We start from the raw sequence: 27,045 nt of genomic DNA, 5'->3' as shown, positions 1-27,045 counted from the left end.
ACAAGGCCACAAAAACAACTCGCACATGCCCCACAGTCATCTCAACACGTCCTTAATGAGGCATCATTACATACGTATGTTTAGAGAAACACTCACAGAGCCTCATTTCCCACATCACTAGTTTTTCTGCAGGGGAAAATCAAGCAGCGCAGGATTATACGACCACCAGAGGAGCTGAGTGAAAAAAGGTTCAGAGGTAGCTCGTGTTCTCTGGGGGTCTCCATATAACTTCTGGCTCAATGGGCTTATTGATCCTGAGACTATTAGAAGTTAAATGCAGCACTGCAGCTACGCTGGTTCGTTTAGAAATCCTAACAGTGAGACGTCTCCTTCAAAGACCAAGATTTTATGTATTTGTTGTTAATTAACCAAAATGAATTAGAAATAAAAACTTCCAATGTGATCTAACAATTTAGTTGTGACTTATCTTTTTATTTTCTTGCTTAGTAAAAAATAACGAGACAATCCAGAGGTGTTTAAATGTCTTTGGTCTGTAGCTATTAAAGAGATTCAAGACAACTGCTGGATGATTCATCAAACAGCATCATTTTAACTGTTTTACTAAATGAAGATATTAATCAGAAGGCTCTATTTAAAACCCCAAATGCCACCAGATTTTTTCTTTTCTTTGTCCCAACAATAAAAATATCCCTACATCCAGATCAGTAACACACCCACAGAGAAATTAAAGCAGATTAAAATTTTTAATTATAAATCATTGGCTTACAAAACTGACAGTCATGTGACAATCATTTGGTAAACTTTACAAAACCTGCTGATTGGAAAAAGAAGAAAAATAAAATCTTCTGCTGCATCAGTTGACATGTATGTTTCAGGGTGTGGGTGGATTGTCTTTATATATTTTTGTTTGCTTGGTTCTAGCCCAGAGCGGCTGCTGTTTCTGTAGTGTTGCAATAAACCATCTGCGGCTTCAGTTGTTTTTCTGTCTTTGTCATGGCAACCCATAAATGGTTGTCACAGCTACTTGTTTTCAGAGCTCCTGGCGATCGTCCATCTGCATGTCTGTCCTTCGTTTGCCACATCTGATGAGTGTCTCTGCAGAAGCTGCTTCCTATTTTAGTTTTGTTTTTTATTTATTTTTAATTTGGTGTGCTTCCAGCTGCGGTTCTCATGGCGACCTGGTGTTCAGCACCTGGACAGTCTTGCGGCCGTAATGCCAGTAGCTGTATCCTGATGCTGCTGTCGTCACAGCTGTGATGTACCTGCGGTGACATAAATGAATAATATCAAAATTCAAATCTTATTTTCATCCAGAAAATCAGACTGATCAAATATTTGTTTCAAATGCTGCTTGCCAGAAATCCACCTGTTCTAACGGTTAACTAGTCGATTCATTGCTGCCGCTAATGGTAGTTAAAGAAAAACACTGTAGAAGATGCAAAACATAAAAAAAGTTACTATGTGATATTTTAACCAATGATGTTAAATTAATAAAGAACAATTTAAATAAAATGCAGCACGTATCAACTGTAAAATAAATAAATTACATTTAAAAAGGACTGAACATCCAAAACATGCAAGTTGAGTTTCATCATAAATCCTAAAATGTCTCATTAAATAATTATTTTGATCTGATTTTCTGATTATGATTCAAACGTTCTGTGACTGCGACTATATTTGTGGTTTTACCACAGATCTCAAATCTGCAGAGACACTGGAGGAATGTGGGGTGTGTGGTTTACCATAAGCAAGGCAGCAGAAGGCTGTCTGTGTACTGGAAGACCGGAGCAGCAAGAGAAGCAGCGACTAGGAGGAGCTGAATGACTGTGTTGGCCTAAAAATAAATACAAAAAAAAAACTTTAGCATTCAGCCACTTTTTGGCAGACAAACCACGTTCTTATGCCAAACCACCACTATCTTTTTTCAAGTCTGAAAGAGATGCAGACTTCATTATAAGCATGTACAGTACTGGTTTTGTCAACTGGGGGAGTGACGACGACTCAGGGACTCAGTGTTTGATCTCTTATAATTAACTTCAAAACAGAAATACATGAGCAGTGAAACAGGCTACCGTTTCCTGTGTTTAAACATGAATAAATAAAAAATTATACATGTTGACAGAAGTACAAATATAAATAAAACACTTAACAGTCCACCAACTTTCATTTTATTAATGAGCCAAACTTTCAAAATATCTGAAAGTTTAACTTAAACATAAATGTTTGGAAAGTAAAGTGAGTGCCTACACAAGTTTAATTATATGCATGTTAGTTTAAACGCCCTTGTATCAGGATAAAGTAAAAAATTAAACTTGTAAATTTAACTCCAGAAATTAAATATCACATTTTATAAACACTGGCTTTAATGTCCAGTTATTCTGATTAGTTTGCATGTTTTTTCCAGTAATTATGTAGTTGTGAGCATCAAGTATAAGATGCATCGACTGTGATGGCTAATAGAATAATAAAGCACAGATTTTTGTGTCATTTTCAAAATAAAACACGAAGTTAGGTGCAAATACACAAGAGGAATTAGGAGACATTTAAGTGTTAATTTAAACTTGTCATGACAAATATTTTTGCATAAATCTTTGAAAAAAGTTTAAACAACATTTTACTTTGTATGATTAAACTACAGAAATGATTTATTCATACATAGTTTGGATGGACCATAAACTTGGTTTAAATGAACCCTGGTCCTGTTTATGGGTCTGTGATTCAAATCTATGTCACAATACAAGTTTTTGTTGTTTTTTTCCCTCAAGAAAAAGAAAAACATAAACTTGGAAAAACTTAATCAAACGTATTCCTCAGTTAAATTCACATGCCTGCGCACAAATGAACACATTTTTTCAAAGCAAGTGACGCTGTGGAAGGTTGTGTCTCACCTTGCTGAAGAGTGTGGGTTTGAGCTGCGCTGTGGTATAGCAGGGGTTAAAAAACTTACTAAGCGTCACCTGCAGAGAAAAAGGGACAGATTGTGAAGCACAGTAGCCACTCTGATCTAGAACATATTAAATATACCATGTGGTGTTTAAATGCATTCACTGTAGTCCAGCTACCATCAAACATGAATCCTTTAGGAACAATAAGCCTGTGAGCAGCAAGGGACTTAAAAAAAGAAAGACAATACACCACATCGCCACTAGAGGTCAGAATTTCCTAAATATCAAGAGGTTTTACTGATGTTGAGCATGTTTTCTACAAATAAGTTTCAGAGCAAAACAAGTGGTTTTAATGGAAATGTTTTTCTCACCGGTGGAGGTACAGTCTTATATCTGACCCAGAAGACAGCAGCTATTAAACCGATGTCCCTAGAAATCACCAGAGCTGTCAGTGGAGCTGAAACAGAGGACAACAGTTAAGATTTCTGCCCCCCCCTTAAATCAACTTCAATGCATCTTTGAATGTCACTGAAATTAACTATGTGAGACTGGAGAAAATCCGACACACACCTGGTATGAGTTCAGCGTAGGTGAGGCTGATGTATAAAATACTGATGAGAATCTTGTCGGCCAGTGGATCGAGAGCACTGCCCAAAGCAGATTTCTGAGTGGGCCACGTTCTGGCGATGAAACCGTCCAGCTGAGACACAGAGAGGCAGAAACACATGACATGTGAAGAAATTAGATCCAGAACTATCCATACATCTGTCAGTTTTCTATATGGCTTATTCCAGTTCAGGGTCACAGGGAATTAGCAGGCGAGAGGCAGGTACACCTGGACAGGTAGCCAGTCCATCACAGGGCCAGCACAGAGAGAAAAAAGCACTAACACTCACTGCTAGGCAGGATTTAGAGAGACCAGTTAACCTAACATGCATGTCTGGGAAGAACATGCAAACTCCACACAGAAAGGCCGCTGTCTAACCCTACACCCACAGCCGGGGCTCGAACCAGCGACCTTTTACTGTGAGGCTGCGGTGCTGACCACCATCGTGTAGCCCCCCCCCCACAAACTAAATGAGTCTAAATGTATTGAATTGTGGTGTTTTCACTTAAAAAGGTTGTTTATGTAAAAAAAAAGAAAAAAAAATAATCCCCAAAAATATTTTGTTTTTAAAAATGAATAAGATTTCTTTTTAAGGAAAAAGTCATTTTTCTTGTTTCTCTTATTTAAGATTTGTTTTTTCACTAATAATCTTTCATTTTTAAAACAGACATTTTTTAATTAAAAAAGAAAGCTTGTTTTTCTTTATGACATATACAAAAAATATCAGATTTTTTCCCAGATTTCTGTTTTCTGAATTAGTCATATAATTATTAGGAAAATTTTGTTTTCTAAATTAAAGATGATTCATTAAATTTTTACTGTTTTTCGGATTCAAATAGAAACTTGTTAACACAGTAAAAACAGAAATATTTTTAACTAGAAAAAAAGTCCTCAGTAATTCAGAGAAACTAAACAGCATTTTTTTAAATATCTTTCTTTTCCAAACTAAATGCATTATGTTTCTGTATTAACGTGCAAATAGTGTGTAAATTTTGACAACAAACAAACTGCACTAATTAATAACAGTAATAATGGCCAGTGGCTTTTTGTAGCTGAGTGGTTTCATGTGTTGAGTCTCCAAATCCGTTTAAATCTTTAAGATATTTGTCATTCCACACAGACGAATCTCTTCTCAGGAATGTCGACATGTGTCCGTAACTAAAGTGCTTGTATCTGCATTACCAAGTCAGTCGCTCCTGCCAGCGCAAACAGAGCCAGACTGAGGTCAAAGTTCTTCTGGATTATCAGATGACCCAGGAACGGAGCCAGCAGAATGCGACACACACACAGCAGGTTGGGGATCGTCCATGGGTTCTCGTACTGCAGAAAAACAGGGTTCATTCAAGTTTGCAAATCAGACATGCAAAATAGCAGAGATGGACCATTCTTATAAAACAGTTTCCTAGAATTGATCAGAGTTTGGTATAAATTCTTACAGAAAACTTTGTTTCTACCACATATATTACATTTAACACCATTACTGACAGATTCCTGTTCAGATGCTTGTACGGTAATGACACACTCCTCATTTCTGTGTTTGCTTCGGAGCAGCCAGTTTCTTATAATCTTTTAAAGTGGTCTTTAGCAAAGGTTCTCCAGCTTTCTGAAGGTCTTTCAAGGTTTTCAGTCCGTTTTAGTTCTTGAGCCTTAATGTTTTACAGGAATGTGGTTCAGCTTTTTTTTTTTAGCCACTTAACAGAATTATGGATCTTTCAAGTGTTAAAAAAAAAAAAGTTCCTTACTGAGGCGATGAACCTGTATTTTATCAACAAATAGCAAACAACTTAGTAAAGAAATACTTTAAAACAATATATTTAGGTACATAATACTAGCTGCTGGTCAAAGTCACATCACTTGCTCCAATTTTCTTTAGTCCCATCTATGAAAAATGGCAACAACAACACTAAACAAGGTTAATCCCAGAGAACTATCAGCTGAAAATTTGGCATATCTCAGCATGGTGTGCTGTGAGTCTAGCAAAGACCAGATACAGGACCTGACAGATGTATCTGGACCTTCAGTTGATCATCAGAGATGATCTCCAGGGAAGGGTGGCCGTCAAGAAGCCAATCTCAGGAAGGAAAAAGTGAGAAATGGCTGAGGTATGCCAAATGACACAACTAGACTGAAAATCAGTGGCAACGGGTCTGATGGAGGGATGAATCCTCCCCAGATCTCAACGTTATAGAAGCAGCTGAGAAGATGAGAACAGAACAAAAAAGCAGCCAACCCTCAAGTCCTTTAAGAAGCCTCTATTTGTTTGCACGTTTCAGTAAATCATTGCACCCATTTCCTGTTTTCCTAACAATAAATAAAGACTTTTACACAGAACTGTACAATATATGTCAATTAGCCCCACATGCAAGACTAAATTACCTTGCACGATGAAAACATCAAAAGAAAATATTATTTCTATACGTTAGTTTGGAACGAAAGTAACAACCGACTAATTTGTCTACTTTAAGACGTCGTTCCTGCTTCCTTTTCAGCTCTAGCAAACTACAGGGAGTTATAACAAAATCCCTTTGGTTACTGTTTACTCCACTGCCAGCTGTTATGACTTCTAAATATATTTAGGCACAAGTATGCTATATCAACCTGGCTTAGACACATGGTGTTGCTTTATGCTGCAAAGAAGAGGCTACTGTTACTTTGTAGAGCCTTATACTGTCATTACAACAAACCAAGCCCACTGCTAGTTCAAATGCTTGCTTTACTTAAAATTTACAAAAGCAAGCAGCAATAATGAGCAAAATTATAATTTCATCGTTAAAAACGCAGCAAAACACGAATAACAGTTCAAATGACTCCCTTTCTTCTGTTCTGGATACATCACTAACAAGCACCTTGGGTTTTAAGCATTCAAAGACTGGAACAAGCTTCATAGTTCTTAATTCTTTCTCCAAGGCCATGTTCCAGAGTCCAGAGCATCCACCTTCCTCTTCTGCAGAGATTCAGGACATCTCTCCTTAGGTTCTGAGTTAGCAAATCTGCTCCATTCATCTGCAGTGATCGAGCCGGCTGTCCACTGAGTCCTATATCACAGCTGAAGACTGTTACTGTTCTCATGCCAAAGAAGAACAAACACGGACTCCAGTAACTTAGTTTTCATTCTGTCCTTCACCAATTTATGAAGAAAAACTGAGATAGGATGGTTACAGATAGAGTCACTAAGATAAATCCAGGACACAACATAATAAGGTCAGGACAGCAGATATGAACTGAGCTGAATGGATGAAAAGATGGCACAATCAGGGTAAAAGTAAATGTGTCATTAGCTCAGTTTACACCAACACAGTTCAAATAAAGACATGAATCCATCATAAACAAACACTCCAACCAGATCAGCCTCTCTGGAACAATAAACAACAGCCCCTGAGTCATTTTAGCAGCAGAAATCGGTACAACAGCAGATTGAAATGGTAAAGATTTGCACATGTTCTCAGTGCGGTTTGGACTGGAAAGCTGGAGTTTTTTCTCTATAAACGCCAACCTTGTGGCTTTGACGTCACAACATGCGCCACTGTTGACATGGCAACTGGAGCTGCTATAAGATAGTGTCAGTTCAACAATGTCATGTCAACAAGACTTTTCACACATCTGCACATAAATGTTCAGGTATGGTCGGTGCATATAGAGAAGGAAGCATGAGAAATGTTTAACACAGAACCAGAACATCGCCCAGTTTGGATGAGTTTGGATGCTGTTCTTATTTTTAGCTGCTGTCATGTAGTGAGATCAGCTTTATGTGTTGTTAGACAAGTTGGTTGTAAACTTAACTTTGGATCATCGTTACAAGTAGTTTGGAAAACACTAAAGCAAGTATTTGTACCCTGAGTGGAACTTATTCTGTACCGAGTATATTTTGTGTTTCTGTATTATAAAATATTATCTAAAATGATCATTTCTCCATTTTGAGTGTACAAAGTTTCAATAATTATACAAAAACTTCTTTGTCAGTTCAAGATGATCAAAAATTTGTATCACGTTTCCATGCTGTAAGTTATACGCAGAGGAAACACTATTAAAGTTCAGCTTTTGTTCTACTCCATGCGTCCTTGTTTGAATGATGCTGCACCATTCTACACTGTTCATCTGTGGTTATCTTATGGGAAAAAAAAGTCTACCATGCAGAAGTTGCGAGTTACATACAACAATGCTGTAAGAATAATACTCAAGGTTCCCAGAGGAGGGAGTGCCAGTCAGATGTCTGTCAGTGCAGGAGTGAGCACACTCTGAGCCCTTTGAAGAAACTTGGTGTTTAGGTTTATGCAACGTCTGGATGAATCTACACTCTCCATCTTTCATCTTTTGCTCCTGTTACTCATCCAGCCTGAGAGTGCAGTGGCTGAAATGTCAGTATGAAATTAGACTATCTTGATTATTTTTGTTTTCTCTTCTCTTCCAGTCTGTCTTATAAGTATTTAGGGATGTGAGTCAGTTTAATAAATTTAATGATTATGAATATAGATGGTGATTCAATGCTTAGCATCGTCAATCACAAGTATTCATCTACCGATGATTTGGTTTCAGAGAAGCAGCTGGTTACTACTGAAGATGAAACTCAGGAGTTCCACAAAGGTTTTTAGTAGTTGAACCAAATAACAAATTCAACTTCCCACAGCCTTCCAGGAATGTTTTAGCTGTGGTTCTCCTAAGCTAGTTTAGGTTATCATATGGTTCACCAGGAACATTTTCCAAACATTGTCTATAATGTTGAAAACTTGATCAAGCTTTGTAAAATGCTCTCATTTGGGTTAATAAACATTCCCTTAACCTTTACACTGAAGATAAACCTCGTATGATGTTATATTACAATGTGGTGCAACAATAGCCATTAACATTTTAGTATCCAGTACTAATCATCTACGTACTTAGATTTAATAAATATATAAATATATATATTTAAGAAATATAAAAAAAAACTATGAGAGTAAAATAAAAAAATAATGAATAAAAGACTATTAAAACTACAATATGTAATATTTCAAGTTAAGCGTATTAAGCTTTTATAAATATAATCATGTTGGTCCGCTTTTAGCCTAGTCAGGATCTGATGAATATTCTTACTGTTTACTTAATGATGACGTCCCATCTTGTTTGAATTCTTGCTTGTGTTGTTCTTACTCTCAAATGTAAGTCGCTTTGGATAAAAGTGTCTGCTAAATGACTGTAGAATAGAATTACAGAAGCAAACCAAAACTGTTTAAGCATTTAAAAATTAATAGGTTAATTCTTTTTCTGTGTTACACCTGTGTGTTTAAGACTTACACTCACCAGCTCTTTGAATTTGAACAGTCCCTGTCCAGGTACCACACCTGCTTCGTCACGGTTTTGAGGCGCCTTCTCGGTCTTCCCACTGCACAGTCCTCGAGCTCTAGGGGGCAGCAGGGACCGGAAACTGACCGTCGACCTATTGTGACCTCCCCGATACTCGAACACAGAGCCTCGCGCAATCCGGGGCGTCTGTCTTACCTGTGGGAGGATCCCACTCCAGTAGGAGACACGGCTCTCCGTCCACTTAAGTCCGAAAAGCCACGACCCGCTTAACTGAGGTTGTGTTAACCTCGTGCATTCCGTGACAGGTGTGTGTCTCAGCCGCCATAATGGAGGCTCGAGCCGACACACACTCGCAGACAGCGCAGGAAAATTTGCTCCATTACGAAGCAGCGGCTTAGGAATCCGCCGAAAACACGTCGTCATCATTTTCACGAGCCCCTCGTTACCGACAAGCCCGCATCGCGCTGTTTGTCCGCGTGACCATGATGAAACTTCAGAGTCTTACAGTAAGAGATTACAGAAAACCTGCTCGAGACAGCAGGCTGCCATGTTGCCGTAAACCGACTTGACATATGATGTCGTAAAAATGCATTCATCATAATACAGTCGTAAAAAATGTAGAAGTGGAGCTGTGCTGTTGATAAAAATAAATATCTAATATTTAACATATTGTAGTCAAGCATTTATTTAATGGTGCAAAGTAGTACATAAAAGGTAGGGGTAATAACATTTTATTCACAGATTTTTTTTTTTTTGTAAAATATTACATATACCATAGAACAAGTGATAAATGATGTATAACAAGTTAGAGAGCAAAGAAATTAAAGTACAGAATGGAACTAAAATCAGTCTGAAAGCAATTAGGAAACATTGCCAACTCAATATCACAGGAACTATATATATATATATATATATATGTACATATACATGTTTTGTTTACATAAGTCTTAAGTGACTGAAGAGTGAAGTGTTAAGGGACTGAGCTGTAGTTGCCTCTGTTACTGTCCTTGTTTTTAAGCAGAGGTGTTATATTACTTTAGAAAGAAGTGGTTGTTCCAGCACTTTGATCATCTTACTTTTCTTTCTCGGGTTAATGGAATCCCAATAAAGATTATTTATTTAGTTTTTTTTTTTTTATTAATATAATTTATTTTTAACCAGTAATTGAGCAGACAACTCATCTGAGAAAAGTGTGTGTGTGTGTGTGTGTGTGTGTGTGTGTGTGTGTGTGTGTGTGTGTGTGTGACTGTTGTAGGTGTCGGTGGTCAGACAGTCTGCAGTTGGTACATCTTAGGTCCTTTCTTCAGCAGGAAACCCTGTTCATTCAGGGAACTCAAGAGTCCTTGAAAATCCAGCACCTGGAATGAACAAGCAACTGACTGAATAAAATTTCCATCGAACGGGTTAACAGACTTAACAGCACATATGCAGGAATAACTTGAGTAAGTTTGTGGTGGGAAAAGTTTTATCATACGACAACAGTGTGAAGTCAAACAACTGCAGTTAATTTCCTAATTCTTAAGAAAAAGACTTCTTGTAAATAAAAGTAATCCTGATGATAATATTTGACAATTATAAGATGAAAAAGCTGGATTAAATCAAATATGTTCTACACAAATTCACAGACTTTCTTATCATTCTAGTAAAATACTATTTATTATAGGGTTTTTTTTTTTTTTTTTTTTTTGTAAACATCCATCTACGTCTATCTATGCCAGTCCACCACATAATTGTATTATATTTACATTTACTATACTCACTTATTCCAGTACAAGGAGAGGCTGGAGCCTATACAGTCATGGACAAAATTGTTGGTACCCTTCGGTTAATGAAAGAAAATATCACAATGGTCACAGAAATAACTTGAATCTCACAAAAGTAATAATAAATAAAAATTCTATGAAATTTAACCAATGAAAATCAGGCACTGCTTTTCAACCATGTTTCAACAGAATTATTTAAAAAAATAAACTCATGAAACAGGCCTGGACAAAAATGATGGTACCCTTAACTTAATATTTTGTTGCACAACCTTTTGAGGCAATCACTGCAATCAAACAATTCCTGTAACTGTCAGTGAGACTTCTGCACCTCTCAGCAGGTATTTCGGTCCACTCCTCATAAGCAAACTGCTCCAGTTGTCTCAGGTTTGAAGGAAGCCTTTTCCAGACGGCATGTTTCAGCTCCTCCCAAAGATGCTCAATACGATTTAGGTCAGGGCTCATAGAAGGCCACTTTAGAATAGTCCAATGTTTCGTTCTTAGCCATTCTTGGGTGTTTTTAGCTGTGTTTTGGGTCATTGTCCTGTTGCAAGACCCATAACCTGCGACTGAGACCAAGCTTTCTGACACTGGCCAGCACATTTCTCTCTAGAATCTCTTGATAGTCTTGAGATTTCATTGTACCGGCACAGATTCAAGACACCCTGTGCCAGATGCAGCAAAGCAGCCCCAGAACATAACAGAGCCTCCTCCATGTTCCACAGTAGGGACGGTGTTCTTTTCTTCATATGCTTCATTTTTCCATCTGTAAACATAGAGCTGATGAGCCTTGGCAAAAAGTTCCATTTTTGTCTCATGTGTCCATAGGACATTCTCCCAGAAGCTTTGTGGCTTGTCAACATGTAGTTTGGCTTTTTTATGATTTGTTTTCAACAATGGTGTCCTCCTTGGTCGTCTCCCATTAAGTCCACTTTGGCTCAAACGACGACGGATGGTACGATCTGACACTGATGTTCCTTGAGCTTGAAGTTGACCTTTATTCTCTTTAAAAGTTTTTCTGGGCTCTTTTGTTACCGTTCGTATTATCCGTCTGTTTGATTTGTCATCAGTTTTCCTCCTGCGGCCACATCCAGGGAGGTTGGCTACAGTCCCATGGATCTTAAATTTCTGAATAATATGTGCAACTGTAGTCACAGGAACATCAAGCTGCTTGGAGATGGTCTTATAGCCTTTACCTTTAACATGCTTATCTATAATTTTCTTTCTAATCTCCTGAGACAACTCTTTCCTTTGCTTCCTCTGGTCCATATTGAGTGTGGTACACACCATGTCACCAAACAGCACAGTGACTACCTGTAGCTTATATATAGGCCCATTGACTGGTTACAAGATCGTAGACACCTGTAATGCTAATTAGTGGACACACCTTGGATTAACACGTCCCTTTGGTCACATTATTTTCAGTCTTTTGTAGGGGTACCATCATTTTTGTCCAGGCCTGTTTCATGAGTTTATTTTTTTAAATAATTCTGTTGAAACATGGTTGAAAAGCAGTGCCTGACTTTCATTGGTTAAATTTCATAGAATTTTTATTTATTATTACTTTTGTGAGATTCAAGTTATTTCTGTGACCATTGTGATATTTTCTTTCATTAACCGAAGGGTACCAACAATTTTGTCCATGACTGTACCTGCAATTACCACCACACCACTGTGCAGCTAGCCAGTTATGCAGGATTATATTATATTTTTAAAAGTCCCAGTTCAACAGTTAATAACTGACTAAACCTTCAAGACTGTACATTAAAAATAAAGAAAAAAATAAACAAAAACAAACTCACAGCCTTAGAATAGCTTGGGGTATGACTCAAGTGTGTCGAGCTAATATGGTTCTAGCAACATCTCCAGCTGCCAGCAGTGACTCTGGCTGCCCTGTTTGATTTGACCCGACCGTGTTCACACTTTGTTCTATTTAAATCTTTATATTCGGGTAACTCAGCTGTAAATGTTTGAACCAGAGAGCAATTCTCAAGAAGCAGCAGCTCATTAAAAATGATATGAGAATGCATACAAATACAAGTATCAGAACATGTATTTACTTTCTAAAATAATAGAAATGCACCTCTCAGCCCAGCTGCAGCCATTGCTCATCACTCCTTGTTTTGGCTGTCTTCCTTGCCTAGATTATGCTTCTTTCACAGCTTACAAGAAACATACAGGCTGTCTTAGTTTGCCTTTCTGGAAATGTAGACGATTACTGCAGATTCAACCCAGAAATCCCCAGCCATAGCATTAATGGCTAATTTTGCTCATATGTCTTGTAACACAAAATCCACGTTAGCAAGGTTGAAAACTTGATTTTTAGCAGAAGTTATGTTAGCTAATTCCTCACAAATTTAAAAGATGAGATGGTGTGTGGGCCTTTGATATGTAGAACTCTGACACACCATTTACTGCTTGGATGCATTTTACATCTCAGTGTTCTCACCTTTATGTTCAGTTTGTCAGCCATAGATCGAAGCGTTTGAAGGTCGAACTGCTTCTGATTGGTCCTCTGAGAATGTGAGTGCAGCGCGTTGACCAGTCGCTTTGCAGCGCTGCGTTGACTCATGCCAGAACCAAGCTGGGAACGCTCAAAGTCCAGATTTCCCAGACCGTCTGAATACGTGTCAGCCAGACTGCGAACAGAGGAAGAGATTTACATCACAGAGCGGTGCATTGTAACTCAGGCATGTCGGAAATGTCATGACTTATATTTGTGGGGAAGTCTGCATTTTGATTACAAAGATACAGGAAGAGTGAGGAAAAAAATGTTTGATAGATAAAATGTAAATAAACTATTTTTACCAGCTCAACAGAAAGATTAACAGAGTGAAATACTGCAGTTACCTGTGTTTCATGATCTCCACTACATCCTCAGCATCACTCTTCGTAGCCGTTTCTCTGAGCTCCAACTTGGCTCTTGCCTATACGTGAGCATACAGTTGCCAAAGAGATAAAAAAAATAGGAAAATGGTTCCTTCTGTCTGACACATTACTGAAAAAATAAGTTTAGTATTTGCTTGCCATTTGTTTCCATGCGTGTTGGCTACGTACACAAACATCCAGACGTACAGAAACTTACCTCCGTCAGTCTGATTAGAGACTCCAGTTGTCTTGTGGTGATGGGCGTAGCGTCAGCAGAGTGCGCCTGAGATCTCAGCGACAGATAGAATTCCTGAAGGGTTTGTGCTGCTTCAGGAGTGAGTGAGGGATGGACATACTGACGAGCATAGCTGATGTACTTCCTTAACAAGCATGCTGGAATTACGTCAACATTTTCACCTGCGGGGACCTTAAACAGATAATGTAAATGATTCTGGAGATGAAATACAACTGGCAAATCCTGACTGAGCAAAATGTGCTATGAGAATAAAAATCCTTAATTAATAGACTCCTCTGCCTCGTTGCTTGGCTTTTGGCATTTTTCCACATTTAGTCAAGTGTACTGACAATTTCAGTATGTTTTGGGACTGTAAAAACCACTTTAATCCCTGATGGAATTCATTTAAACCGTAGTGGATCAAGACTGCTTGATATTCATCTATGTCCTAGAATGTCATACATAAACAGGAATGTTTGGATAAGACCAAAGAACAAGTCCTTCACTCTGTGTGGGGTGTGACTGATGCACAAGAATAGCTACATGCTAACATAACTAAGCCAACAGCCTTAGTGTAATTAGATCTTAATGCAGCATTTGACACAAGTGGATTATAAAGTACCTCTAGATAGACTGTAAACTGGGTTGGGCCGTCAAGAATGATCATCCTGTGGTTCAGATGACACTTAAGGGCAAGTATAGGTAATTATTGATCTTAACAAACCACCATTTTGTACTGCAAGGATTCACTCTCAGGCTTTTCCATTCCAGCATGTACATAGTTCCATTTTTTTAGACTATAAGGGTGTCCATCACAGCTAGAGAAATTACTATAGTCCTACAGACCAGGAGGCCTGTGCATGCGAAACTCGACAACGTAGATGGAACAAAACACAATGCAGCTAAATATAGAGAAGACAGATTTTTTTAATAAAGGAGGAAGACTAGCCCTCAGTTCTTACCTTAAGACTAGAAATTTAAAAACTAACATCCACATCAAGAATCAAGGAAAAACATTTAACTTTTGGTTCCCACATTCATTCATCTCCTGGTACTTAACACCAAGAGAAACAACTATTATTCTTTTAGCAATCGTTTTCTGGTAATCTGGTGTCTTAGAAACAGCTGAAGTGAGAAAAAATGTCAAAGCCAAACTCACATTTACTTGAATGCTCATTCTAGGAAAGCTTAAACATTAAAAACTCATAGCTTCTGTAAGAATAGTGACATACACCATAAAAAACTGGCTTACAGTTACATACAGAACTGAATTTAAGGTTTATTTTGAACATATCAGATATGTTTAGTGTGGATAAACCTGGAAAGTGTCTCAGATCTGGAGAGAAGGTCAGTGAGATCCCAGAGTAGAGACCAGATAAGCTGAAACGTTTCAGTCATTATGCTGCCCTCTGCTGGTAGCAGCTGGTAGTGGAATTTAAAGAAGGGTTGCCTCAAACATAGTTATTTAATAGAAATATTTATAACCACCTTTAAGTAAAACTCTACTTTCACTTGTCGTCACTCAGTTTTACACTTCCACATATTTTAAACATGTAAGTACTTTTATTAATTTCACTCATTTCATTTGCATTTTAATGCTTCTTATTTCAAAATAATCTTGATGCATTATGTGATGGATTTTATTTTTCTCTCATTAATAAATCTTTTGATGGTAGTTTTTCCTAAAACTTGATCTAAAATACTCTGAAATGCCTTTGTGTGTGAATTAAACCACTTTATAGTTTTCAAAGAGTAAGGCAGGCCTCTCCGGGTGGTGTGATAGAAGACCACAGATACATTCCTACTCAGTGTGTTTTGGATTAAAGAAAATAATTACAATCCTATATAAAGCCAGGAATGTAGCATAAGTAAAAAAGTGAGGATAGTTTGGTTTCTTTCCCCCAGTGCTTCATAATAAACTTGCCTCTGTGTGGAGAGCAGAGATTTACCTGCAAACGCTCAGACAGAGGCAGAGTTGAGTGTTGCAGCAGGATGGAGGTCTCTAAATCACTGCTGGTCCTGGTGACCACAGCGCTGCTGGTTCTGCCTTTTCCTGTCCTATTCGCCATGACGTGCTCTGACAGTCGGCGGTCATGTGACTCGTCTGGGATGTCCAGGAGGAGGAAGACAACATCAAAGCGGGAGAGGAGGGCAGAGCCCATTCTATAGACAGACAACAAGTAAACACAAGTGAAATGCTACAGTAACGTGGTTATATCCTCTATTTCAGGTTGTAAAGCGTATTCAGCTTTTTGTCTGAATGTTGAGCTTACTTTAGATTTTCAGAGACAGTCTTGCCTCTGTTGTAATGTCCTCCAATGGGGTTTGCAGCGGCTACAACAGACGTTCTGGCAGGCAGAGAGGAAACTATACCAGCCTTAGCCAGACTCACAGACTGCTGCTCCATGGCTTCTAACAGGGCCTGTTGCTGGTTCCCCAACTTATCAAACTCATCAATGCAACACAGACCTAAAAACATCAGGAAGAGAGTGAAAAGAAGAAACAAGCAACAAGTAAATCCCAGATAAGAAAAAGTTGTGCTGAAAGGATCTCCCATTCTAAAATTTATTTAGGCTCATAAACAATGATTAAATATATTCTATTCTATTAAGCTATTAAAGGTTCTTCATGTTTAAAGCCCTTTATTAACATGAAAATATATTCTATAAACACAGATGGTGCAAACTGCTCTGTTAACACATTCCTGCTTTGTTTCTCTACCTTGGTCAGCCAACACCAAGGCACCGGCCTCCAGAGCATAATCCCCCGTTCCTGCATCTCGGGACAAACTCACTGTTAATCCTAGAGGAATAAACAGATAATATTCATTTTCAGATCTGATTCTGTTATATGAAAAAAAACTATGTAAAAAAACCTTTAACTGTTTAGATCGTTCTAATTACAGAGTTTTCTACACTGCGCAAAAAATAAAGGGAACGCTAAAATAACACATCCTAGATCTGAATGAATGAAATCTTCTTATTAAACACTTTGTTCTTTACATAGCTGAATGTGCTGACAAAATCAACAAAATCACACAAAAATTATCAATGGAAATCAATTTTATTAACCCATGGAGGTCTGGATTTGTAGTCAAAATTTGGCTGATCTAACTTTAATGTAATGTCCTTGAGGCTCAGTAGTGTGTGTGTCCTCCACGTGCCTGTATGACCTCCCTACAACGCCTGGGCATGCTCCTGATGAGGTGGCAGATGGTCTCCTGAGGGATCTCCTCCCAGACCTGGACTAAAGCATCCGCCAACTCCTGGACAGTCTGTGGTGCAACATGGCGTTGGTGGATGGAGCGAGACATGATGTCCCAGATGTGCTCAATTATATTCAGGTCTGGGGAATGGGCGGGCCAGTCCATAGCATCAATGCCTTCGTCTTGCAGGAACTGCTGACACACTCCAGCCACATGAGGTCTAGAATTATCTTGCATTAGGAGGAACCCAGGGCCAACTGCACCAACATATGGTCTCACAAGGGGTCTGAGGATCTCATCTCGGTACCTAATGGCAGTCAGGCTACCTCTGGCGAGCACATGGAGGGCTGTGCGGCCCCCCAAAGAAATGCCACCCCACACCATTACTGACCCATTGCCAAACCGGTCATGCTGGAGGATGTTGCAGGCAGCAGAACGCTCTCCACGGTGTCTCCAGACTCTGTCACGTCTGTCACATGTGCTCAGTGTGAACCTGCTTTCATCTGTGAAGAACACAGGGCGCCAGTGGTAAATTTACCAATCTTGGTGTTCTCTGGCAAATGCCAAACGTCCTGCACGGTGTTGGGCTGTAAGCACAACCCCACCTGTGGACGTCGAGCCCTCATACCTCCCTCATGGAGTCTGTTTCTGACCATTTGAGCAGACACATGCACATTTGTGGCCTGCTGGAGGTCATGTTGCAGGGCTCTGGCAGTGCTCCTCCTGTTCCTTCTTGCACAAAGGTGGAGGTGGCAGTCCTGCTGCTGGGTTGTTGCCCTCCTATGACCTCCTCCACGTCTCCTGATGTACTGGCCTGTCTCCTGGTAGCACCTCCATGCTCTGAACACCTTGCTGACAGACACGGCAAATTCTTTGCCACAGCTCGCATTGATGTGCCATCCTGGATGAGCTGCACTACCTGAGCCACTTGTGTGGGTTGTAGACTCCGTCTCATGCTGCCACTAGAGTGAAAGCACTGCCAGCATTCAAAAGTGACCAAAATATCAGTCCGAAAGCAGGAACTGAGAAGTGGTCTGTGGTCACCACCTGCAGAACCACTCCTTTATTGGGGATGTCTTGCTAATAACCTATAATTTCCACCTGTTGTCTGTTCCATTTGCATAACAGCATGTGAAATTGATTGCCAATCAGTGTTGCTTCCTAAGTGGACAGAAGTGTGACTGACTTGTAGTTACATTGTGTTGTTTAAGTGTTCCCTTTATATTTTTAACAGTGTATTTACCTGTGGTGCTGGTGCTATTACCACATACATATATTCCCCTTGGAGCCACATTACACACTGCCTACATGGAGAGAAACATCCTTAATTTTGATTTAGCACCAAAACGTCTTTAGCAACAACACATTACAGTTTCAAAAGATAAGAATGCATAAATCTCAAATTATGACCTTAATATTATATTATTAAAAGTGTGAACCGCATCCACTGTGTTACCTGGAGCATCTGACTCTTTCCCAGTCCAGGATCTCCCACGATCAGGATGTGTGGGTCTCCTCTTACTGGGACACTGTTCTTGCCTGTGTGTTTCTGCCGACCTCCAAACAATGCCAAAGCAAGGGCAGCTTTCACCAGCTGCAGAGACACAAGAACACCAGATGTATGAGGTTAAACCTTAACATAATTCATTAGGACAAAATTCTGAATTAAAACAAGATTAAATGACGGCTGGAAAAAAAACAAAAAAAACAAAACAAAGTTAGAAACACATGATCTGTAACGTTCTAGTGGTTCTTTAAGTCCTGTTGAGAGTGCTGAACTCACCAGATGGCCGTAGATAGCAGGACACAAAGAGCTGAAAGAGGCCAACAGATTGAATGCAGTGAGTAATAAGAAGCAAGTTATCAGCTTCATTAGTCATCAGAAAGTACGTCTGGATGGATGAAACAAATCTAAATATTTTCCACTGTTTAGACAGAAATGTACAAACTACATTTTATATTTTCTATGACTCACTTAGACACAGACATGCATTACAGCTTGTGGCTACTCTACAACACAATACTTCACAGACCTACAGTATAAATATATCTTAAAAGATCAAACTCTGGATTTCGGAGCTCTGGTTTTTGATACTGGTTCATGCAAATTAAATAAATAGTCTAGTGCTGATAAACTTACTGTACGATGAGTCGCAGCAAGTCAGGCTGCGACTGGATCTCCTGGATGGCATACAGCTCCTTCAGGCTGAATTCCTCCCCTCCTGAGCGATCTTCAAGCGACCCTCTTGACCCTTCACCTCCAGACTTGGACTGTTGACCTAAACATTTAGAGAAAATAACTCATCAATGAGCTCTTGGTTGGAAATCTATCGAGTCTGAATCACAGATGAGCAGCTTGTACCTTTGGTGTTGCTAACGGAAGTGGCATCGATGTAGAGGAGAAACAAGCACTGATCTTTATTTCCTCTGGAAGTCCCTGAACACCAAAAGCACACAGATTAACAGTGTTTGTTATTCACACGGTAGATTATTTATTTATTAGACCATTTCCCTCGGCGATTAAATAATTCTTCATTTCACCATATTGTAGAGATTTCTCCAGATTGTGTTTATTGTAACTTTTTTGTACCATCATTGAGAACTCTAACTATCCCTGTCACGGTAACTGTGTCTCCAGGGACGCAGCTGTCACAGAGGTCAGAGGTCAGGTGACACTCCACAGTACGTGGGATTCGTCCGGTCTCCCTCTGCTCTCCACCCATCACCTCCTGCACCCTGAGGGAGTTATTATAGGTAAAGGAAATGTGATTATGTCTGCAGTAACAAAAAAACAGCATTTTGACAGATTTTATAAAACATTTTATAAGAAATAACCACCTATAATAACATTGTATGTCTTATGTATCACCCATTGTTTGGCTAATAATTTTTTTTTCTGATTTAACAGGAGCATCAACTGTACAGTTGATTTATCAACCTGTGCATATTCATGTCTTCATGCAAACTTGGCTGCATAAATCAGAAACAACTAAAGAAAAAAAAAGTTTGAAGAGCATAGTGACTGCAGATACCTTGTGCTCATAAGCACGATTTTGACGTGGAAGGATTTTAGTTGAGTGTTCATTTATTAATTTGGTCCTTTTGATTTGAAAAAATGGAAGCAAATGTTCAAGAGAAAAATGGTTCCCACTGAATAAGTTTGTCAAGATGGAGAACAGCCAAGCTAATAATGCATTCCAAAAAATTTACTGCCCACAGAAAGGAAATTAAATCTTTCAATTTATCAAAAAACAGAATATGTAAAGTTAAAATCCATGCAGTATTCAGGTGTCTCTAACCCTGCTTTGTAAGTGATGTTTCACTTTATTACAAGTGGAGTTTAATACTAGATATCCTCTGTAGCTTTGGACTGAAACTTGTACAAAGATTTTGGGGGGGTCGTGTCTTGCTGCAGTTTCTTCATATTTAGATGATTCAGTCACACAGAATAAAACTTACTTGATAATCTGCCAGTCTACAGTGTGCGTAAGAGGAGAACTACGGATAGGGATGAAGGAACGACTGCGGCATCCAGGCTGGATACACTAGGTGATAAAACACAGATAAAAACCTGCATCCTTTATCCGTAAACCTTACAAACAATGTTGAAGATGCTTGGCTGTGGAATATAAATTTTGGTACACAGAATCTGAAGAAAAAGCATGTATACCTTGGTAGGGGTGGCGTATTTCCCATGCTGCAGGGGCAGAGACAGCATGTTTGTGCAGGTCTGGCACCTGAAGGCCATCCTGGTACACAGAGGTCTGATGTTGCTCACTCTGACCACTGTTCCCTTCACACAAACCAGCCGTCCGAACACACTGGCACGTAACGTCCGCAACGGAGTCAGCGGTTCATAGTTATACAGCCTATAGGAGATTTAAACAGATCAAATCATCGTCGTTCATGCTGGACAGTCACACAGTAATGAGGAAACAACTCACTGTACTTTCTTGACTGTGCGCATTACCTCGCGCTGATGTGGGGAATATTGATGATTGGTGTAGTGATAGGAAGCTCGTCCTCTTGTAGCTCAGCAGCTTGTTTCTCCAAATCTGTAGTCAACACCTAAAACACGCACACATCATCTATTAGGATTCACATAGAATATTTATTCAGTCGTCCATTTAAATATCCTGCTAATAATCATACAGAGTTGAAAATAACAATAAAATCATTTCTGCTGAACTTGTTTTTTTTTTTTACATTAAATATTCATTTCTTAAATGACATGGGGCTATTTAACCAGATATATAAAGCTTCATCTCATGTCATTGCTGCTAAAAAGCTGTAATCTGAAGAAGACAAACAAGAAAACTTATTATGCAGCAACTCTGTGGATGTACCTGATGAATGGCCACTCCCATACAGTTCAACATCACCTCTGGCTGCTCCTTCAGATCTGTAATTATGCCAGGAAGTGCTTTACACACCATTTTGTCTTTAATCAGGTCTGTGTAATCCACCAGCACACTGCCCTGACGCTCAATCTCATCCTGTAACACAGATAAACAAGAGCCATTTTTATTTATTTTTCTTTTATCAAAAATATGGACTTTATATGGCGTTTATAACTAAAATGGTAGATTTTTTTTAAAACACAAAAATGCATATGACTGACTTTGTCATAAAGGTGAATCCTGGAAGTAAAATATTTCTCAAACACTTTGATTTTCTCCACACTGGGTGAGCTCTCTATGAAGCCTGCACATAAAACATCAAACATAACAGAGACAAAGAAGACATTCATTCTGACTGCGGTCTGAATAAAATATCATTATGTGAAATAAAACTATAAATACACACACATACCGTCTGTGAAGTAGAGTGTCCATCCTTTGTATGGGCACAAGGCATCAAGAGTAGTCTGACATGGAACTGGGGATCAAGCAGATGGTATCAAAATGAGAAACTTACATCTATCAGCAGAAAATGCTAAGATCTCAAACAAAATAATTTGATTTCAGATGTGATCAATCAAAATTAAAAAGAGGAATTCATTATTTCTGTACACATCATGGAACAGACAGATAAAGTTCACCTCTCTGAGTACTAATGGTTGGGCTTGCAGATCCTCCTCCACCGACACCTCCTCTCCAGCCTCCTCCTGAGCCTCTTCCTCCTCCAGCTGATCCACCTCTCCATGGTCTACTCCTCCATCCTCCCCCTCCTCCTCTCCAGGTTCCACCGCTTCTACTGCTGCCACCACCTCCTCCTCTCCATCCTCCTCCACCACCTCGCCATCTGTTACCACCTCCTCCTCTCCATCCTCTATTCCCACCCCTCCACGTACCTCTGCTGGAATCCTCTGCACTCATCGCTTTTGTAATTAAAGAGAAACAGAACACAAATGAGTCAAAGTTAACAGCAAGCATGACATGATTTATTTTCTTGGATCGGATTTAGTAAAACTCAAAAGTACATGAACCCAGCTAGTGTGTGGATAGCAGTAATCAGATACCAACCACAGATACTGCCATTCACAAAGTTGTCTGGTACAACTAGTTAGCTCTATCAATATCTCTCTTCAGATAATGGGAAACCATTTGTATTACACATACAGTACTGTGTAAAAGTGAACATCATTTATGGGGGTGGTTACAAACTTACTAACAAGCAAACAAATAAATAAAAAATAAAGTTTGGCTTCTTGGAAGCAATATGGGAAGAAATAAGCGGTGGCTCAAGACTTAGAAAAAAAAGAGAATATGTAAAAGCCCATAGATAAAACAACAAAATTAAGATATTTAAGATGTTTGATTTTGCTCCCCGTAAATTAATAAGCCCTTACTTCTCTTACATAAAAACTTTGAGAAGCAGACATATTTAAAACAGTATATATCATTTTCAATCTTTATTTAACATTTTTTAGTCTACAAACTCGGACTAAATTACATTAGCATCAGTGCATATCATAATCGTTACATTAATTCTGCGTCCTAACAGTTGGCAATATTCAGAGAGAGCTAAGACAAAATGTGTATTTAACCGGCAGTGGCAATACTTCTCAATTTCTCTATGTGTAACTTTCAAAAAAGATATACTAAACTTACTATTTATATAACATAAACAGAGAACAAACCGTCGTCGATCTACTAAATAAACAGAAACCTTGCCGTCTGATACCAAGCAAGCTGTCCAAGTTCCCTCCACTGACGTCACGTTTCTTCTTCTTCGTCCTTTATTTCAGCAGATCACCGTGATCACGCTTTTTACTGCCCCCAAGAGGTCACCAACATTACTACAGGACAATTCAATAACTTGTTTTAAAGTAGTAACGAACAAATCTACGGATCAAACTACCAGTTCAGTTTCCTCAAATGTTTAAGGACAAACTGAACATCGTGCTGAAATTTGATAAGATTTCATCTGACTGCTCATTACGCCTTAAATCTTTATTAATCCCAGAGGGAACAATTTTTCATTTGATTTTATTTTATAGGAAATATTTATAATGAACATACAGTCAATGCCTCTGACGTTGCTGTCCAACGCGGCCGCCATCTTGGGCCGGGATAAGCCGTGTCTACTTATTGCATTAGTCAACAGAGGCAGACGTCTATCAACGATTAAAAACACCATAACTCGCTGAATTTTCAACTGGTTTTCAATTAGTTTGGTTTATTAGAAAAGTCACACATATTTATCATACAACAGATCGTTATATATATTTTTTATTTTATTTTATATCATGAAGGTACACACTCTCAGACACACACCCACATGCATGCTGATTTTTCCTACAATCCCCCAGAGAAATAATAATGGTGGTGATGCACATATATGGAGTTATATTTTTAATGTGAATAATATAAAATATAAACAATTAAGGCATGAGTTTTAAAAATTAAAAAGAAAAACAAACACTCATTCAAAAAAGGATTGCCTAAATTAAATATTTACCAAATATATATATATATATATATATATATATATATATATATATATATATATATATATATATATATATATATATTATAACATGTTGTAACATTGTAAATTATTAAATTATATTTATCAATCAAATTGGATAAATATAGTAATTTATAATATCCAAAAATAGATCTACTGTAACGTTTAAAAAGTCCTCTGGCACCATCTTCTGGACATTTTATATCAGTGCAGCTGCTTGAACATCAAGTTAAGCACAAAGCTGGGTTGTAACAAACATTTTCTTAATCATGCCAAGAAGCGCTGATTATTGTAAAAAAAAATAAATAAATAAATAAAAAAAAAACAACCAAAACAAAAAAAAAAAAAATGTCAGTGAAACACTTGACATTAGAATGTGTCTCCATGTGCTTCTTGAGTTACCACTTGTGGTCAGATCTCACTTCTTTGCTATATATGCAAATAGACATGTACTTTGCATACAAAATCTGTCCATCCACTATATTTGCTGAGCTACCTGAGATCCCATTGCTCAAAACGCATTATAAAATCAAATGGAAACAAGGTCTTAAAGGTCCCATATTATGCTGAAATCACTTTCTAAAGGTTTTCTAACAGTCATATGTGTTCCCATACACTGTTTATGAGGCCCAGAAATAAAATAAATTCTGGCACATCTCTCATTTGTTTCACTTTTCAGCAAATGTGTGCTCAAATGGGTGAATCTGAGAGTCTTTTTTTGCTCCCTTTGTCTGAGCCCCTGAAGACCCTGTAGATGGATTTTATTTTTGCTAGAAATGTACCCACAAAACTTTCTAAAGTCTTTTATGTGTGCACCCAGCATTTCACAGAAGACTGCTTTCTCAACATGCGTGCATATAAAGCAGGTTTCGTTAAACAGCTGAAGATGAAGCATGGATCGGCACCAACTGTTCGGACACAACTCCAAAGGTGGGAGCTGGAAGTTATTTCATTTTGTGTCGCTTTTGTGTTTCGCTGGATGTAAATTTGTATCGCAAAAATGTAAAAAATGTCTCACTCGATGTAATATTGTTCTGCAGTTCCTGGCCACCGTAGTTTGGAATTGAAACACAATTAAATGCATTTTCCAGACATTACTAGAGCTTGAGTTTACAATATTAATGTCTATGTCTATTATTTGAGTCAGTCAACCACTAAAATTAATTTAATTCAGTTCAGAGAGGGCAGCGGAGTCCTGGTGATCCTGGATGCAGTCTTCACCCCTCTGCAGGTGTTTGCGGTCCGTGACAGTAGAGCTGCCGTACCACACAGTGATGCAGCTGGTCTGGATGGACTCAACCACACAGCTGTAGAGGATTTCTGAGGAGTTTTGGTGACATGCTGAACTTCCTCAGCCTCCTCAGGAAGTACAGCCGCTGCTGATCTCTCCAGCTGTGTGGCGTTGAGTGTTCAGGTGAGATCCACGCTGATGTGGACACCCAGATGTGTCGGGGTCATGCAGAATGGTGTCATTGTGCCATTTGTCCTCAAGATAGAGCTCTGACTCCATTCAATCTTTTCAGTGCTCACCTCTGTCAAGTGGCGCTTGATGACTGATAAGTTTATAACGAAGTTGTGAAATTATGATTAAACATGTCTCCAGTTGTCTCCACTTGCAAGTAAAAAGACAGTTTAGTCTTTTTCTAGTTCTTCAGCAACCAAAACAACATGTTCCAGGACTCACTCTGTTACTGAGCATGTGTGGGATTCCTAAAAACCAAGACAGACAGAGACCTACTGGCAGTTCAACGGGCACCTCTGATGGAAATCACACATTAACATTAACGGTGAGAACTTTGTGGTGGTGTACGTTTTGGATCGCAGTGAAAGAAGAGTTGCATCAAGGTACAGGTTCCAGTCATCCTGCTGTTTGTTCACAAGCTACTTAAGTGCTCTAGGAAGAATGTTTAATATATTTCTTAATAATAATACAGGGAATTGGGTTGACTCAATGGTAAATACTAAATTATTTTTCACAACTTTAAGTTAATTCTGCTTTCTCTCAAAAATGATGAATTTCAGAGCACAAGCTCTCAATTTTGTGTACTCTGATATTAATGAAAAAAAAGAGCTACCAAATAAGCAAACCCCAAAAAATGAATAAAAAAAACCAACCCAAAACAAAACAGCCACAAAAAAGAGAAAAAAACTATATAATGTCATGCTAACTACATTTTATATTATTGTGCAAAATAATATACAAAAACCTATACAAAATCGGCTGTGTGCTTACGCTCTGATGACAGAAGTTGGAGGAAAGCTGAATTAAAGGTGGCGCTCAAGGCCTTGGCCCCATGGTTAAAAACTGCTTTAAAGTGTGTATGTGGCCCAGAAAACAGTGGATGGAGGTGTTGATAACCAGTGTTGTAGTAGATCAGGTGAGGAGCTCACACATCCAGCGGGAGCTTGGTTTGGAACTTGCTACCTCCACAATCCCACCTCGGCTAAGCAGGACAAAAAGGATGGATGGACGTTTATACTTCAGATGGTAAATAAAATCTCAGTGACAGTTATAATTCTGTGCTTTCAGTCGCAGGATCAGTGTTTGCGTTGTGAGTCAGTGACATCTAAAATCAATGTTTAGCTGCTCTGATCAAAAATGTGTTGAACATAGAAATTCATAATTTATCCTCCTTATAGCTTCTCCTGCAGCCTCCTCACTCCTTCAGGTGACTTTTAGGATCTGAGGTTTCTGATCACAGAAGGAATCAATTAAAGACATATAGAGGAGCCCTGTGAATCAACTAAAACTAATCAGTAATCAATACAGTCAATAGTGTCTGATGAGACCTTCTGTAATCAGAGTGAGGAGTTTCTAATAATAATATTTCTGGTTAATGGAGAAAGTAAATATGTGAAGATAAAAGAAGATTTGAAACTGTAGCAGCTCTTCAGCTGCTCCTCTCTGATGAAGATTATGATGAAGACACAAAGAAAGTCATCTGAAAAATTTAAAACTAATTTGAAGCTGAAAACAACAGTCGTGACTTCCTAAAAAAAATTCTGAAGCCACTAACTTTCTGTCAGAAAGAATTCCAGTTTTGTCCTTGCTGCTGCATTCACGGAGCACCAGGAACACGGGGTTTCAAAACTACTAGTAGGAGTCATACATGATAAATGCATCCACTGTTTAGTCATTGTTAATAAATATATGAAGTAAGTTTTAAGTCTTTCGTTTTTCTTCAGTAATGCCGCCATGTTTTAGTTTTATATAACTTCGGGTTTACCTCGAACTTGATAGAAATATGAGTTGAGTTGTCATGTTTCCTACGTACCTGAATGTAGCATGCTAGCTGACAGTTACGCATGCGCCACAGTGTCTAGTTCGAAAT

General features: G+C 38.6%; 2 protein-coding genes across 3 annotated transcripts; both read right to left on the bottom strand.

The window, feature by feature from the left end:
• Positions 1-690: 690 nt before the first annotated feature.
• crls1 (cardiolipin synthase 1) lies at positions 691-9,357 on the bottom strand. 2 transcript variants are annotated; one of them, XM_042010314.1, is made up of 7 exons: positions 8,725-9,357; positions 4,636-4,773; positions 3,417-3,546; positions 3,218-3,303; positions 2,850-2,918; positions 1,704-1,795; positions 691-1,223 (listed from the first exon to the last, which is right to left on the bottom strand). In XM_042010314.1, the coding sequence occupies exons 1-7, from the start codon at positions 9,157-9,159 to the stop codon at positions 1,130-1,132; spliced, it is 1,044 nt and encodes a 347-aa protein (XP_041866248.1). In that variant the 5' UTR covers positions 9,160-9,357; the 3' UTR covers positions 691-1,129. The 2 variants fall into 2 exon arrangements, with proteins under 2 accessions (XP_041866248.1, XP_041866249.1); XM_042010315.1 differs by having other exon boundaries at positions 8,731-9,341.
• A 452-nt stretch (positions 9,358-9,809) lies between these two features.
• mcm8 (minichromosome maintenance 8 homologous recombination repair factor) lies at positions 9,810-22,953 on the bottom strand. Its single transcript, XM_042010313.1, has 21 exons — positions 22,855-22,953; positions 21,843-22,121; positions 21,614-21,679; positions 21,423-21,505; positions 21,148-21,297; positions 20,772-20,869; positions 20,472-20,670; positions 20,261-20,346; positions 19,392-19,537; positions 19,164-19,238; positions 18,942-19,080; positions 18,585-18,615; positions 18,258-18,395; positions 18,045-18,105; positions 16,318-16,398; positions 15,870-16,065; positions 15,546-15,759; positions 13,579-13,788; positions 13,344-13,420; positions 12,943-13,132; positions 9,810-10,091 (listed from the first exon to the last, which is right to left on the bottom strand). The coding sequence occupies exons 2-21, from the start codon at positions 22,117-22,119 to the stop codon at positions 9,999-10,001; spliced, it is 2,610 nt and encodes an 869-aa protein (XP_041866247.1). The 5' UTR covers positions 22,120-22,121; positions 22,855-22,953; the 3' UTR covers positions 9,810-9,998.
• Between the last annotated feature and the right edge of the window lie 4,092 nt (positions 22,954-27,045).

This window comes from Melanotaenia boesemani, chromosome 16, assembly GCF_017639745.1.
Source record: "Melanotaenia boesemani isolate fMelBoe1 chromosome 16, fMelBoe1.pri, whole genome shotgun sequence".
Lineage (NCBI taxonomy): Eukaryota > Metazoa > Chordata > Actinopteri > Atheriniformes > Melanotaeniidae > Melanotaenia > Melanotaenia boesemani.
Note: the sequence above shows the minus strand (reverse complement) of the source record. Positions and strands in the feature narration are given on the sequence as shown.

Coding starts and splice junctions, on each gene's coding strand:
- mcm8 (XM_042010313.1), bottom strand. CDS start 22,119: ATGAGTGCAGAGGATTCCAGCAGAGGTACGTGGAGGGGTGGGAATAGA. Junction 18,396..18,584: donor CTGCTATCTACGGCCATCTG/GTGAGTTCAGCA, acceptor GTGTCTCTGCAG/CTGGTGAAAGCTGCCCTTGC. Junction 16,066..16,317: donor CTTGGTGTTGGCTGACCAAG/GTAGAGAAACAA, acceptor TGATGTTTTTAG/GTCTGTGTTGCATTGATGAG.
- crls1 (XM_042010314.1), bottom strand. CDS start 9,159: ATGATGACGACGTGTTTTCGGCGGATTCCTAAGCCGCTGCTTCGTAAT. Junction 4,774..8,724: donor AATTCAAAGAGCTGGTGAGT/GTAAGTCTTAAA, acceptor GTTTTTCTGCAG/TACGAGAACCCATGGACGAT. Junction 3,547..4,635: donor TGGCAGGAGCGACTGACTTG/GTAATGCAGATA, acceptor TCTGTGTCTCAG/CTGGACGGTTTCATCGCCAG.